At 43.6% G+C, this 14,667-nt stretch overlaps 1 protein-coding gene across 1 annotated transcript in view; it reads right to left on the bottom strand.

Annotated features, from left to right (window-relative positions):
* Positions 1–14,054, bottom strand: part of LOC114642064 (potassium-transporting ATPase alpha chain 2-like) — a 69,617-nt gene extending 55,563 nt beyond the window's left edge. The window contains exons 1-3 of the mRNA XM_051931898.1: positions 13,811–14,054; positions 7,871–8,017; positions 7,204–7,263 (exon numbers count right to left, since the gene is read on the bottom strand). Coding sequence (XP_051787858.1) covers positions 7,204–7,263; positions 7,871–8,017; positions 13,811–13,828 — 225 coding nt within the window. The 5' untranslated portion in view covers positions 13,829–14,054. The remainder of the gene's footprint in view (positions 1–7,203; positions 7,264–7,870; positions 8,018–13,810) is intronic.
* Positions 14,055–14,667: the final 613 nt, after the last annotated feature.

Here is a 14,667-nt window from a genome sequence, read left to right on the forward strand (position 1 = left end):
GAGGGGCCTACATTCAAATTGTTAGCAAAATTTTATTATCTCTCATGTAATTTACAAACTTAAAAATGAAAGGTGAAAGGGCCTCATAAGTGGATAGCCTAGGGCCTCTTTTCATATAAATCCGGCCCTGATTACACAGTATCATTTCTACAAATGTCAACCTTGGGCGGCACGGTGGCGCAGTGGGTAGCGCTTCTGCCTCGCAGTTGGGAGATCTGGGGACCTGGGTTTGCTTCCCGGGTCCTCCCTGCGTGGAGTTTGCATGTTCTCCCCGTGTCTGCGTGGGTTTCCTCCCACAGTCCAAGGACAAGCAGGTTAGGTGGATTGGCGATTCTAAATTGGCCCTAGTGTGTGGTGTGTGTGTCCTGTGGTGGGCTGGCACCCTGCCCAGAGTTTATTTCCTGCCTTGTGCCCTGTGTTGGCTGGGATTGGCTCCAGCAGACCCCCGTGACCCTGTGTTTGGATTCAGCGGGTTGGATAATGGATGGATGGATGGATGGATGGCTGTGTGTGTATGTGTGATGTTCCAAATTTAAGCTTCCTCTGTTCTTTCATCAAACTCACCAATACATTCAATCTCAAAATTAGCAAATAAGAGACATAAGGCACAGATCTGGAGATACCTGGGATTGGTTTCTGCCTTGTGCCCTGTGTTGTCTGGGATTGGCTCCAGCAGACCCCCGTGACCCTGTGTTCAGATTCAGCGGGTTGGAAAATGGATAGATGGATGTCAACCTTTTTTTTTTTTTAGAAAGATTTTGTGTTTGCCAGTTTATCTAGCCAGGGTTTGGAAGTATATCCCCCTCTAGTGGAAGTTCTTTTTTAGGACTTTGTGCTTTGGGACTCTCATTCACAACAATATACAGTTGGGTCCAAGTTTCCTGCTACGGACCCCCATAAACGGGCATGCTGAGTCTGGCTTTTAGTCCCACTGCTTATGCAAAAGACTCCCCGCAGCTGGGAGAGAACAAAGTGAGCACTTGGGGCATCACAGCAAGTGTGGGGACACCCAACTAAATTACAATGGACACATACATACATTAAATATAAACTGCTCAAAAGAATGAAAAGAACACATTGAAAACACATCAGATCTCAATGGGAAACATGGGAAAACAAATCCTGCTGGATATCTACGTTTACTGATATGGACTGATATGGTAATGTGTTAGTAACGAAAGGATGGCACATCGTTTGATGGAAATGAAAATGAACAACCTGCAGAGGGCGGCATTCAAAGAAAATCAAAGGGGAAAAAATGATGCGGCAGGCAGGTGAGTTATTTGGCCGAAATTTCATTGCAGTGCCTCCTAGTACTCAGTAGTTTGTATGGTCCCCCACGTGCTTGTATGCATGCCTGACAACGTCGTGGGGGTGGGGGGGGGGGGATTTGGGGGTCATGCTCCTAATGAGATGACAGATAGTGTCCTGTGGGATCTCCTCCCAGATCTGGACCAGGGCATCACTGAGCTCCTGGACAGTCTGTGGTGTTGGATGGACCGAAACAGAATGTCCCACCCAGAGGTGTTCTATTGGATTGAGGTTAAGCGAGTAATTTGGGGGGGGTGGGCAGTCAATGGTATCAATCCCTTCATCCTCCAGGAACTGCCTGCATGCTCTCACCACATGAGGCCGGCATTGTTGTACACCAGGACCACTGCACCAGCATAGGGTCTGACAATGGGTCCAAGGATTTCATCCTTATACCTAATGGCAGTCAGGGTGCCGTTGTCTAGCCTGTAGAGGTCTGTGTGTCCTTCCGTGGATATGCCTCCCCAGACCATCACTGACCCACCACCAAACCGGTCATGCTGAACGATGTTACAGGCAGCATAACGTTCTCCATGGCTTCTCCAGTCCCTTTCACGTCTGTCACATGTGCTCAGGGTGAACCTGCTCTCATCTGTGAAAAGTACAGGGCACCAGTGGTGGACCTGCCAATTCTGGTACTCTATGGCAAATGCCAATCGAGCTCCATGGTGCCGGGCGGGCAATGAGCACAGGGCCCACTAGAGGACATCAGGCCCTCAGGCCACCTCCATGAAGTCTGTTTCTGATTGTATGGTCAGAGACATTCACACCAGTGGCCTCCTGGAGGTCATTTTGTAGGCTCTGGCAGTGCTCATCCTGTTCCTCTTTGACCAAAGGAACAGATACTGGTGGATTCTGTTGATGGGTTAAGGACCTTCCATGAGGAGCTCTGTCCAGCTCTCTGAGAGTAACTGCCTGTCTCTTGGAATCTTCTCTGTGCCCTTGAGACTGTGCTGGGAGACACGGCAAACCTACTGGCAATGGCACGTAGTGATGTGCCTGCCATCCTGGAGAAGTTGGACTACCTGTGCCACCTCTACTACCAGTAGTGACACTGACCGTAGCCTAATGAAAAACAGATGAGGATGTAAAATGTCAGTGGCCTCCACCTGTTAAACCATTCCTGTTTTGGGGGTCCTCTCATTGTTGCCCCTCTTCTTAATTTCATGAACACCAAAGCTGCTGAAACTGATTAACAACCCTCTCTGTTACTTAACTGACCAGAACAATAGCCCAGAAGTGTCATTGACTTGATGCTATACTCTCATTAATAAGGGGTCCTTTAAATTTTTGGAGCAGTTTATATATATATATATATATATATTGTCACAAGCGGCCGGGGGACAGACCCAGCCGGGACACCTGGAAGGACCGGGAGGTGGCGTATTCATCCTCCGGGCCACAAGGGGGCAACCGCCCTGGATTGGGAGAGGAACACGGGAGAGGAGCAAGGAGGCTCAAGCCTGTTGGGGCCCATGGCCACCGCCAGGGGGCGCCCCGAGCCTCAGAGAGCCTAGGAGATATTCACTTCCGCCACACCCAGGAGGATTGATGAAGAATCTTCCAGGGACACCCGGAGTGGTTCCGGGTGCAAGGGCAGCGCTTCCGCCACACCAAGAGGTGCTGCCAGACGAATGTCATCAGGCACCTGGAGCACGTCCGGGTGAGAAAAAAAGGGGCCATCTCCTTACAATCGGGTAGCTAGAGTCGGGAGTGGGAGCAGGAGGAGGAAAGGCGGCCCACGGACAGTGAGAAAGAAGCCCGGAGTAGGGGTGTTAGATGCTGGGACCACAGTGTGCTGTGCGGGACTGTGTTGTGTAACCTTTAATAAACGTGTGCTTTTTGATAAAGATGTGGTCTCAGTCTGGTGGTGTCTAGTATGTAGGTAACCACCCACACTAACAGATTGTGACACAGACTTCGAATGCCGTGAATGTAATTACCCCGATCTACATGCTGTCAAATAAACGAACCACACGCCGTGGCGCAACGTTAGGGGCATCGCCTCTGACGCTGACTTCCGAGGTTCGATTCCCGAGAGGAAGTGCAGTGGAGTGTGTACACCTGATGAGCCCAGAATGAGGGCGAAACACGTGTCGTGTACTCTTTGCATTTATTTGACAGTAAACTATTGCAACCATATATATATATATATATATATATATATATATATATATATATACACACACACACACATAAAAACCCTAAGCCTAACCCTAATATATACTGTATAATATCATATCTTATATATTAGACACTGCGGTGGGTTGGCACCCTGCCCGGGATTGGTTCCTGCCTTGTGCCCTGTGTTGGCTGGGATTGGCTCCAGCAGACCCCCGTGACCCTGTGTTCAGATTCAGCGGGTTGGAAAATGGATGGATGGATGGATATATTAGACAATTTCCCCTCAGGAATTTCTGAAGTGTACCAAATAATTATGCCCCCCAAAAATTATATATATAATTGAATATTTCTGGTGGGCAAAAAGTAGGTAGGAGGGACCCAAAATAGGTTTAGGTTCCCAAAAATGGTAGAAATGACAGTGCTACTGAAAAAAGTATACAAAAGAATAAGGACAGGCTTTAAAGCTCCTTGTGACGCTGGACCCACTTTATAGGCTCAGCCCCCTGTGCAGCTAGAGCGCCACACGGTGGAGGCACCCGAGAATGCAGGCTGTCCTGTGCTGAGACAGGATTGATACAAAGGGAAACCTCCAAGGCCTTACATTCAGGTATTTGGCCAACTTGCTTATTGGTTGCATTTCTTTTGTTTTTCCAGGTGTAGCCCAGGCAGGTGAAGTGACTTGCTCAGGGCCACCCAGTGTCAGTGGTGGGGTTTGAGCCCACCGCCCCAGGGTTTGAGGCCTGAAACCTTCACCACTACGTCTCCCTGCCATTTCCCCATGTTCTGAAGCACTCGCTCTGCAGAGCCCCTCATGTTGTTACCATTAAGGTGACTTACAAAACAGTGGGCTACAATTCATTTGATTTAAAGAGCAGTGGTCTCTGCTGGCTGGGGTCACTTTGTGGAGGTATCAAACTCCTCTATGGACGATCCGAGTCCTTTGAAAACTGCTTGTTAAAAATGGATTTAGTTCTATCAAAAGTTCATTGGTGAGGACACCTATGTTCGTTAGAGGTCATTTCCATATGAAATTTGTGTAAAGCTGAAATTGGAGCCCTGGGGAGCAGACGACCGTCCACTGAGCTCTGGAAATGCAGGCGGCCAGCAGCCACACTAAAGGGAACTGCCAGACTGAAGGAAGCCCAGAGCATTACAGTCCTCAACTGGTATTTGCCCAGGCATCAGGAAGCTACTTTCTGACAGGGCCTGCAGTGTCGGCTCACACCAGTCTGAGCAGGACTGAGCTGCACAGGACCGGTTTAAAAGCAGACAAAGCGCATCAATTACTGAGAGGTAGCTGAGGAGCCGCCAAGGGAAAACACCCAGCCATGTGCCCTCCTGGCAAAGAGCCCGACCAGCGGAGCAGTAGTAATGGGAGTGGGAGAAGACCACAGGTGACAAACATCAAAGGCCACAGGTGACAAACTTGTTTAATATCGTGCTCCAGGGACAAAAGCAATGAGGAAAAGCGTGTAACAGAGAAAGAAGGGGTCATAGCCAGCAGTTACAAGGGTCTCTAGCAAGTGGCGGGTCTGAGACCTTTGACCAGAAGCAAGTCACACATGTCAAAGTACACACAGTCATTAACAAGGGCAACAGTGACCTGGGACATTGGAAAGGAGCTCGTCACACAGGACAACAGGGGCACAACGTAAAGGTAAGGGGACATATGTGAAGAAGAACAAGCAGAAGAACCCTTGTGACAAAGTGCCCAGAACCGTTCACAAGTGGCAAGCCAGACCTACCAAAAGGACCGCTTGGGACAAGCAAAGTCCTCTATCTATTTTATATAGTGCCTTTCATTTGTATTTCATATCGCTCATTCTCTTTACAAGCCAACAACTTTATATAGTTTCTAACTATTACACAGTATAGTGGATCTATTACATAGTGCCTTTCATGTCTATCTATCTATCTATCTATCTATCTATTATATAGTGCCTTTCACGCCTATCTATCTATTATATAGTGCCTTTCATGTCTTTCTATCTATCTATCTATTATATAGTGCCTTTCATATCTATCTATCTATCTATTATATAGTGCCTTTCATATCTATATATCTATCTATCTATCTATTATATAGTGCCTTTCACGTCTATCTATTATATAGTGCCTTTCATGTCTGTCTAACTATCTATCTATCATATAGTGCCTTTCATGTCTATCTATCTATCATATAGTGCCTTTCATGTCTATCTACCTATCTATCTACCTATCTATCTATCTATCTATTATATAGTGCCTTTCATGTCTATCTATCTATCTATCTATCTATTATATAGTGCCTTTCACGTCTATCTATTTATTATATAGTGCCTTTCATGTCTGTCTAACTATCTATTATATAGTACCTTTTACATCTATCTATCTATCTATCTATTATATAGTGCCTTTCACGTCTATCTATCTGTCATATAGTGCCTTTCATGTCTATCTATCTATCTATCTATCTATCTATCTATTATATAGTGCCTTTTATGTCTATCTATCTATTACATAGTGCCTTTCACATCTATCTGTCTATCTATCTAAAAGCAGGTCACACCTATTCCAAAGACCCCATAACAAATAAAAGCTCATAAGTGACAATGTGATCAAAACCACTCAAGACAAAGTGAGATCAGCCACCAACAACCTACGGTGACACACGACTAACTCACTGAAGCCATCAGTGAGCAGCAGGTCCGTTGTTAGAAAGTCAACAACAACAACAACATTTATTTCTATAGCAGATTTTCATACAAGTAATGCAGCTCAAATTGCTTTACATGATGAAGAAAGAGAAAAAAGACAAAATAAATCAGAATTATAATAAGGGAACACTAATTAACATGGAATAAAAGTAAGGTCCAATGGCCAGGGAAGACAGAAAACAAAAAAACTCCAGACGGCTGGAGAAGAAATAAAATCTGCAGGGGTTCCAGGCCACGAGACCACCCAGCCCCCTCTAGGCATTCTATGTAACATAAGGTCAGCATGGCGAGTGTCAAACAGAGGTCGTATGTTCCACAGTCAGCCAGTGGGCAATCAAGAATGACAAAGTCACCAAGGCAATGAGCAGGACCATTAGGTCCCGGGTGACAGCACAAGCAGCTCTTTTCAGAATGAAGAGGTTTCTGACAAGCAGGACCCCTGTGCCAAATGGTTCAAACCTTTTGCTGAGCAGTGTTCACACATGTCACATTCAGCAGGGTCTTCAACTTTCAGGGGTGACCTTTACAGGAGAAAATAGGGTGACATGACACCTGTCATTGGCTAACTAAATAGATTACAAATGCAAGCTTTTTGATGCAGCTAAGGCCCCTTTCGTTACACCTTGCCTGATGAAGGGGCCTTAGCTGCATCCAATGCTTGCATTTGTAATCTATTTAGTTAGCCAATAACAGGTGTCATTTCACCCTATTTTCTCCTGTATCAATCTATGGCTAACACGGTACAACACTCTACTGCTAGGGTTGACCTTTGACAGAATGGCCAGTGCTGCTGTGTTATCATTAAGTTATTACAGTTGGTTGTGAATTCATTTTGCTTTATCCTGCGGTTTTCTCTCTACTTGTTTTTTAGTTTTTTAGTCCTTAGACAGTCACACCGTGCAGGATCAGAATGTGTTGAAGCCAATCATATAAATTCAGTAAAGTTCAGTCAGATTCCTATCTTTAAAGGTTAGGCAGATGAATCTATGGGTCCCCTGTGAGGAGCTGCATAGGACTGATACCAGTAAGATAGCAGGACATGAAGTAGAATTCAATTAGAAGTCACACTTACGGTTACAAGATCTGTTTCGTATTTATCAGTAAGTTCTTCCAGAGTCAGTTTGTGATCATCCTACAAGATCAAAAAAAAATTAATGACAGTCACGATTAGCTAAGGGTGTAGAGCCTTATGCATTTAAAAACCAAAAACTTCCTAATCAGCCTAAACTGCTCTTGTCAGAGCGGACATTCAGCGAGGTCTACCTGCGTCACAGCCCTTCAGCAGGGGACTTGAATTCCTTACTTTAATGGCTTCTGATGTTGTCACACCTCAACACGCGGCTCCAAGGAAAATAATAAAAACAAAAAATGTATCCACATATACTGTAAAAGTAAAACAGAGCAAGAGCAGCCTGGAATGAAACACCTGCCAAAGAGTCTCTTATAGCACCTTGCACAGCCTGCGTGCTCCACTCAGTTCCTTTGTAATATCAATAATGTCTTCGGTAAAACAGACAACTGCTTAGGTCTTGTAGGCCATGTTGGCTAAAACCAAAGCAAAGAGAAGTGACAACATCAGAGACCACCTAAATGGGGACAGGCAGGTTAGGAGGCCGTCAGTGATGGTAAATGTGAATTTTTTAAGTCTTAGCTAGCCTCCCCCCCCCCACCCCCCAAAGAAAGGTGAGCAAATAAATAAACAAATAAATAAATAACAATTTGAAAGTAAAGTGCTTTACAATGTCAATCTCCTTCTTGAGATCTTCCATATTCCGGCCTGCCTTCTTCCTCTTCCAGAGGCCCTTGTACTTCTTCTCCTTGCCATCAGGAGGCGGTTTACTCAAGTCATCGGTGCCATGGGTTTCTACAGCGTAGATTGCATGTTTCTAATGTGGAAAACAAGCACAACACACAAAAAAAAAAGACTTTGAAAAAGTAAAATATATGATGTGATCATGTAAGCAAAGAAAGAAAGAAAGAAAGAAAGGTTTCATGGAGTCTGTTATCACAAAGTAGAATATATGATGTGATCATGTAAGCAAAGAAAGAAAGAAAGAAAGAAAGAAAGAAAGAAAGAAAGAAAGAAAGAAAGAAAGAAAGAAAGAATTCACGGAGCCTGTTATCAAAAAAGTAGAATATATGATGTGATCATGTAAGCAAAGAAAGAAAGAAAGAAAGAAAGAAAGAAAGAAAGAAAGAAAGAAAGAAAGAAAGAAAGAAAGAAAGAAAGAAAGAAAGAAAGAATTCACGGAGCCTGTTATCAAAAAAGTAGAATATATGATGTGATCATGTAAGCAAAGAAAGAAAGAAAGAAAGAAAGAAAGAAAGAAAGAAAGAAAGAAAGAAAGAAAGAAAGAATTCACGGAGCCTGTTATCAAAAAAGTAGAATATATGATGTGATCATGTAAGCAAAGAAAGAAAGAAAGAAAGAAAGGTTTCATGGAGTCTGTTATCACAAAGTAGAATATATGATGTGATCATGTAAGCAAAGAAAGAAAGAAAGAAAGAAAGAAAGAAAGAATTCACAGAGCCTGTTATCAAAAAAGTAGAATATATGATGTGATCATGTAAGCAAAGAAAGAAAGAAAGAAAGAAAGAAAGAAAGAAAGAAAGAAAGAAAGAAAGAAAGAAAGAAAGAAAGAATTCACGGAGTCTGTTATCAAAAAAGTAGAATATATGATGTGATCATGTAAGCAAAGAAAGAAAGAAAGAAAGAAAGAAAGAAAGAAAGAAAGAAAGAAAGAAAGAATTCACGGAGTCTGTTATCAAAAAAGTAGAATATATGATGTGATCATGTAAGCAAAGAAAGAAAGAAAGAAAGAAAGAAAGAATTCATAGAGTCTGTTATCACAAAGTAGAATATATGATGTAATCATGTAAGCAAAGAAAGAAAGAAAGAAAGAAAGAAAGAAAGAAAGAAAGAAAGAAAGGAAGGAAGGATACATGGAGTCTGTTATCACAAAGTAGAATATATGATGTAATCATGTAAGCAAAGAAAGAAAGAAAGAAAGAAAGAAAGAAAGAAAGAAAGAAAAAGGATTTATGGAGTCTGTTATCACAAAGTAGAATATATGATGTAATCATGTAAGCAAAGAAAGAAAGAAAGAAAGAAAGAAAGAAAGAAAGAAAGAAAGAACGGATTCATGGAGTCTGTTATCACAAAGTAGAATATATGATGTGATCATGTAAGCAAAGAAAGAAAGAAAGAAAGAAAGAAAGAAAGAAAGAAAGAAAGAAAGAAAGAAAGAAAGAAAGAAAGAAAGAAAGAATTAATTCATGGAGTCTGTTATCACAAAGTAGAATATATGATGTGATCATGTAAGCAAAGAAAGAAAGAAAGAAAGAAAGAAAGAAAGAAAGAAAGAAAGAAAGAAAGAAAGAAAGAAAGAAAAAGAATTCATAGAGTCTGTTCTCACTGTGATTCTCTTCAGCGGAGTTTCCTTTTGTATAGCACCCTTCAATGAGTGCCCGTATACGTAATTACGAGCGTTACCGATTGCTGATGAGTAGACACGCGCGTTTAAACCAAAGTACTTCTAAACTGATTAGCATAAACAGAAGTTATTAATTACTGGCTACTAATTTAATTGTTGAACTCCAATCAGCAGCATCCTTGCAGAAAATAAACTTTTTGGGGCCTGCAGTCAATTAGAACAGACATAGTCAGACACAATGACAGTCCTGGAGACCTCGGCCAACTGGCCGTCCACCCCTTCTGGTTCGGTGTTGGGCAATCTCATCTTTTCCATCCGTTGATTCTAAGGCTCCCAGCATCTCCAGTGTCTTTCCCACTGGGAGTTAAAAAGAGCTTGGCAGCCGCGTTAATGAACGACACACAGGCACGATCATTAGACTTTGGAACTTCGCCCCGTTTATTGATCTCGATGACCACACTGAAGAGTGTCCTTCTTTAGGACAATCCGTCCCCTTGCATATTCAGTGAAACGGGCGCAACTGCCCGTCACGAGTTTAGCGGTGCAAACTGCGCACGCCAGGCAGGCACTCCGGCTAAATATAGAGAAGCACTCGGAGTGAGAAGGAAACCGAGGATCAATCGAACTGGAGAGTGAGAAAGAGGCAGAGGGTGGGAGAGGCCGCCAGAGAGAAAGAGAATTGAGGGAAAGAATGAGATAGAGAGGAAGAGGCAGAGAGAAGAGAGGGGGTGATGGCTTGTGACAGAGAGAAAGGAGGGGGATAGAAGGTGACAAACAGACTGATGGGATTCCTTCTTGCACCCAGTGTTGCCAGTGTAGGCTTCAGCTCCCATGACCCTGAAGTGGGGAAATTGGGTTTCAGAGTGGTAAGTTATGCTATGTAATGATGATTATTATTATTATTAAAGACAGTGCCACTGATATATAGGAGTTGAAGACTAATGTCGGGTTGAAAGAAGGATTGGGGGTTTTATGCAAGTAAGCTGAAGTACAAGGGGTGGTCTGAACTGGAAGTGATTTGTGACAAGCGCGTCTCCCGCATTAGTAGAAGGAGTCTGAAGCGCAGTTTCCTTTGAGCGCTTCAGTCTTTGGGTCCATTTAAAGATCTCGATGACAGTTTTAATCCTGATATTTTTAACGGCCCGTCTCTTGACGGTTTGTCCTCTTTGCTGAGATCATGTCAGGAGGTTTTTAATGAAGTAAATTGATTATTTAAGGGAAAAGGGAGGAGCAATGGGTGAAAAAAGTGTAGAAGAATAAAGAGAAGTGTTCTTGGGTATCTCAGTGCTGCGTCTTCACCGTTGTGTTATAAAAGAAATAAAAATACAATTGGCAAGTATTCCACAAACTGGGGTGACCATCTCTGTGTGCCTTCCTATACACCGAGGACTCAGTCCGCTAAGCCAACGAGGTCGTCCTCACGCCAAGAAGAACTGACGCCGAATTCTGGTAAGGAGAGTAGCGGTCCTCTGTACATCCGCACGTACGTATATTTAGTTTTTAAGTCCTATTGTGTACGCTTTGGGGTGTTTAAGGGTGGTCGTCCTGCCCGGCGCTCTGTGTGGACTAGCTAACACCTCATATGTTCTGACGTCGACGGTCTTAACGTTAATTATTGGACCGCTTCGCTGTTCCCCCGGTTGTTTGTCTCCGTCACTTTGTAAACGTTGCCACTGTCTCGAGTCGTTAAGCAGACACCATGAAGTCTACGAAAAAAGACAGCGGCTGCAGGCTACAGATTTCAGCGCAGACTCTGATATCATCATCCAACTTCGTTTTCACTAAACAGCCCAGAAGACACATTTGGCAGCCACGGCTTAGAGCGGCCTTGAATTACAGGTTCTCGATGCTGCTGGCTACAAAAGCACACTAAGATTTTGTTCGTACCACTCTGCACACTTACCGTCCATCTGAATTCAAAGCTGCACTCTTCGAATCCTTCCACTACCCAACCCAATAATGAACAGGTGCAACGGCCTTTTTTTATCCTTTAATCGCCTTATTCTTTCGCACAGTGCGGGTTCAAGCGTTCCACAGAGCGGCTGCTCGTGGGTCATCAAATGATGTCTAATGCGAGTGTCCTTTGGCGTGTGACAGCAAACCGACACTTTTTAAGGGTTCGGGCTCGGAGTTGAAAGTCTATCCTTAGACCCGGGAAGCAGCTCTGTTAACAACTGCGCCACCGTGCCGCATTCAAACCCACAGTGTAGATAGATAGATAGATAGATACTTTATTAATCCCAAGGGGAAATTCACAAGTGTTCGGCGCTATACAACACCCGCTCTCCCTTCGATGGCACAAAATGCCCAACAGCGACGTATTTAATTTTTTTTTTACTGCAAATCTGGTAAGCAAATTGCTAACCATGTTGAGTTAGACTAGTAGTCTTCGGAGGAGCGCTCTATATTATTACCAAATCTCCACTGCTTATCGACTTTTACACATTGATTTGTGACGTGCCACTTCGCAGCTACTGATTTAGTTGTCCTTTACGTGGACTGAAAATTAGAACATTAGAATAAATTGTGATGAGAAGAGGTCCAACAAGCTTAAAATTGCAGTAGAGACTTTGAAGGTCGCGAGCCCTCCTCTCTGCCACACTTGATAATTGGTATGTATATATATATATATATATATATATATATATATATATATATATAGATGTGTGTGTGTGTTATTTAGCTGACACCTTTATCCAAGACGACATACATTTGAGAAACGTTTGGTTACATTTCCATAGTAGAGCACAGAAATAGACAATTTCACCCACAATGCACAGCAGTTCTTGCACTTAGATCGGTCCCGTGTCGAAGCGCTCCAGGGTTCACTTGCTACCGCACTGAGACCAGCCATTCCGAAGGGTTCCGGTGCAGTTCTTTTGGTCCGCACCCGAGTGCAATTGGCGTGTTCTCGTCTACCTAAACGACGCGGACTTTCGGGAACATCACACCAAACGAATTAAGTGTGATGGCACTTTTAAATTACCCTCGCTGTATACAATTAGAGATTTCTGTTTTGCCCACACCGTGCATTGGAACCATTGGAAAGCTGAAGCAGCAACTTCAGACACAAAGAACTTTTCACAGATTCTTATCAAGCTATGGTTCTATGCATAATCACACCGCCAAGTAAAGAACAATTTATGAGCCTTTGTTTTTAAAAGTCTGGGAGCACCGATCAGCGGTTAAGACCTCCATGTCCATCCACCGGTCAACGACGCTAATGTTCGAAACAAGTGAGGGACCCCCGCAGACTTAAGGGGCTTTAGGGACTTTTTTTCCCTCTGTTGTTCTGCTCCTGCATAGCTTGGAGAGATAATGCGATCTTCTTTAATGAAGTGATTTATTCGGGGTTGGAATCTTAAATAATGAGCACTGGTGCAATCTGACGCAATTTATATTGGCAAATCACCAGGCTGATTCGAAGTTGTAGCGCATGAAACATTAACTACCCGCATCAAGGGAGTTTGGTTGCTTCATTATTGTGAAACAAATGTGATGTTTCTCTTCTAGTGGTGTTGGATCTTTTTAACGGGAAAGTAACGGACGTAAGGCTAAAAGCGCCCGGACGCGAAGACTTAAAAGAGGCTGATGTAGGCGATCGTTTGAACGAACCGACATTCACATCAGCAGGTTTAAGCTCTCCGCGAGCCGTACAATATGTAAATACTGCATGAGTGATTATATACAAAGTATTGAGCATAGTAGTCGCAAAAATGTGTGGATTGTTTGATAAAAGCCTGCTATTAATGCTGATGGTCGTTCAGAGCTCATTGCGCACCTTTGTTTTTTCGGCCAGAGAGACCCCAGTTTCTTCCTAATAACTTGTGAGTGAGCCAGCTGGCTTAGAAAATGGATGAATGGACTGGTGGTCATTTTTATCTCTTATTATTGGGCTACACGCCTTTAAGGTAACTGGTTACATTTTTGTGGCGTTCTAATCGGAGCGCAGGTGAAGTGACTTGCTCAGGGTCACAAACTGTCAAGAGCGGGATTTGTATCGACAACATCAGGACCTGAAGTCAGTGCCTTAAACCACTACGCCACACGCTGCCTTTAACATGTTATATTTACTACGATGTCCCAAATTGTACTTGATGTATTAACCTGGTGAGTTGTGACAATTTATTGGCACAATTGCAAGGTGCGGGCTGCACCTCCGTCTCGCTGGTCGAAGCACCTCATTAAGAAATTTTAAACAGTCACGTAATGCTCCAGTTGGCACTTCGTGTCCCCTATACTTACTGGGATTTTGTCATCCATGTCGATGCTCTTATTCAGGGCTGAGATGATCGCTGGAGAGAAGCTGTCAGGCGCAGGGATCTCGGACTCTTAACTCTCGCTTTGGTGCGGATAAACCGACAAATCGAGGAAGATTTTTTTTTCCAAGTGCAAACGCTCGCAGAGGTTGTGGCCCTTGCTCCCAACGGCAAAGCCTGTGTTAGCTTTGTACCTCCCCGCACTTTGACATGTTTGACTCTCTCCAAGACCTGGAACAGTGGAGCCAAGTCGCTTCGACTCGCTCTTCAAATTCATGTGGAGCCACGCCCCCACAGCGCAGGTCACCCGCCCACATTGCACGGACACGCCCTCCAAGCATCAGTTGAGATGCTCGTCTTTCATCAAGAACGCAGGTCAGGCTGAGTGATCTAATAATGATTTAATGTTTTTTGTTTTTTTTCCTAGAGAAAGTGAGCCAAAGTTCATTGTAGCTGTAATTTTTTTTATAGGGTTCTCTTTGACAAGTTTGTCTCCATTCCATTATTTAGAGCATTAGATCCTTACAGATCGACTAAAACATTTTTTGAGGTATGTGCATGGCAACAAACCGCCTCTATTCTGTAAAACAGCATTACAATTTGAGGAGGGTGGCGTCTATCTGGCACAGCTTTCAAGCCAGATTTGCTGCCTGTCATGCACCAGGACTAGGAAATGAAAGACATGGACAAGCACAGGGGTGACACCATTATCATCCCAGTACAGACACCTAAAAGTGTTAGGAAACAGTGCCAGAACTGCCTGTTGATCCATGGACTCTGGGCATTTCGCCTTAAATAGAGTTTCATTCTGTCACTGCTAGATGCCCTTTAATCATGCCAAAA

The sequence above is a fragment of the Erpetoichthys calabaricus genome, chromosome 9 (assembly GCF_900747795.2).
Source record: "Erpetoichthys calabaricus chromosome 9, fErpCal1.3, whole genome shotgun sequence".
In the NCBI taxonomy this organism is placed as follows: domain Eukaryota; kingdom Metazoa; phylum Chordata; class Cladistia; order Polypteriformes; family Polypteridae; genus Erpetoichthys; species Erpetoichthys calabaricus.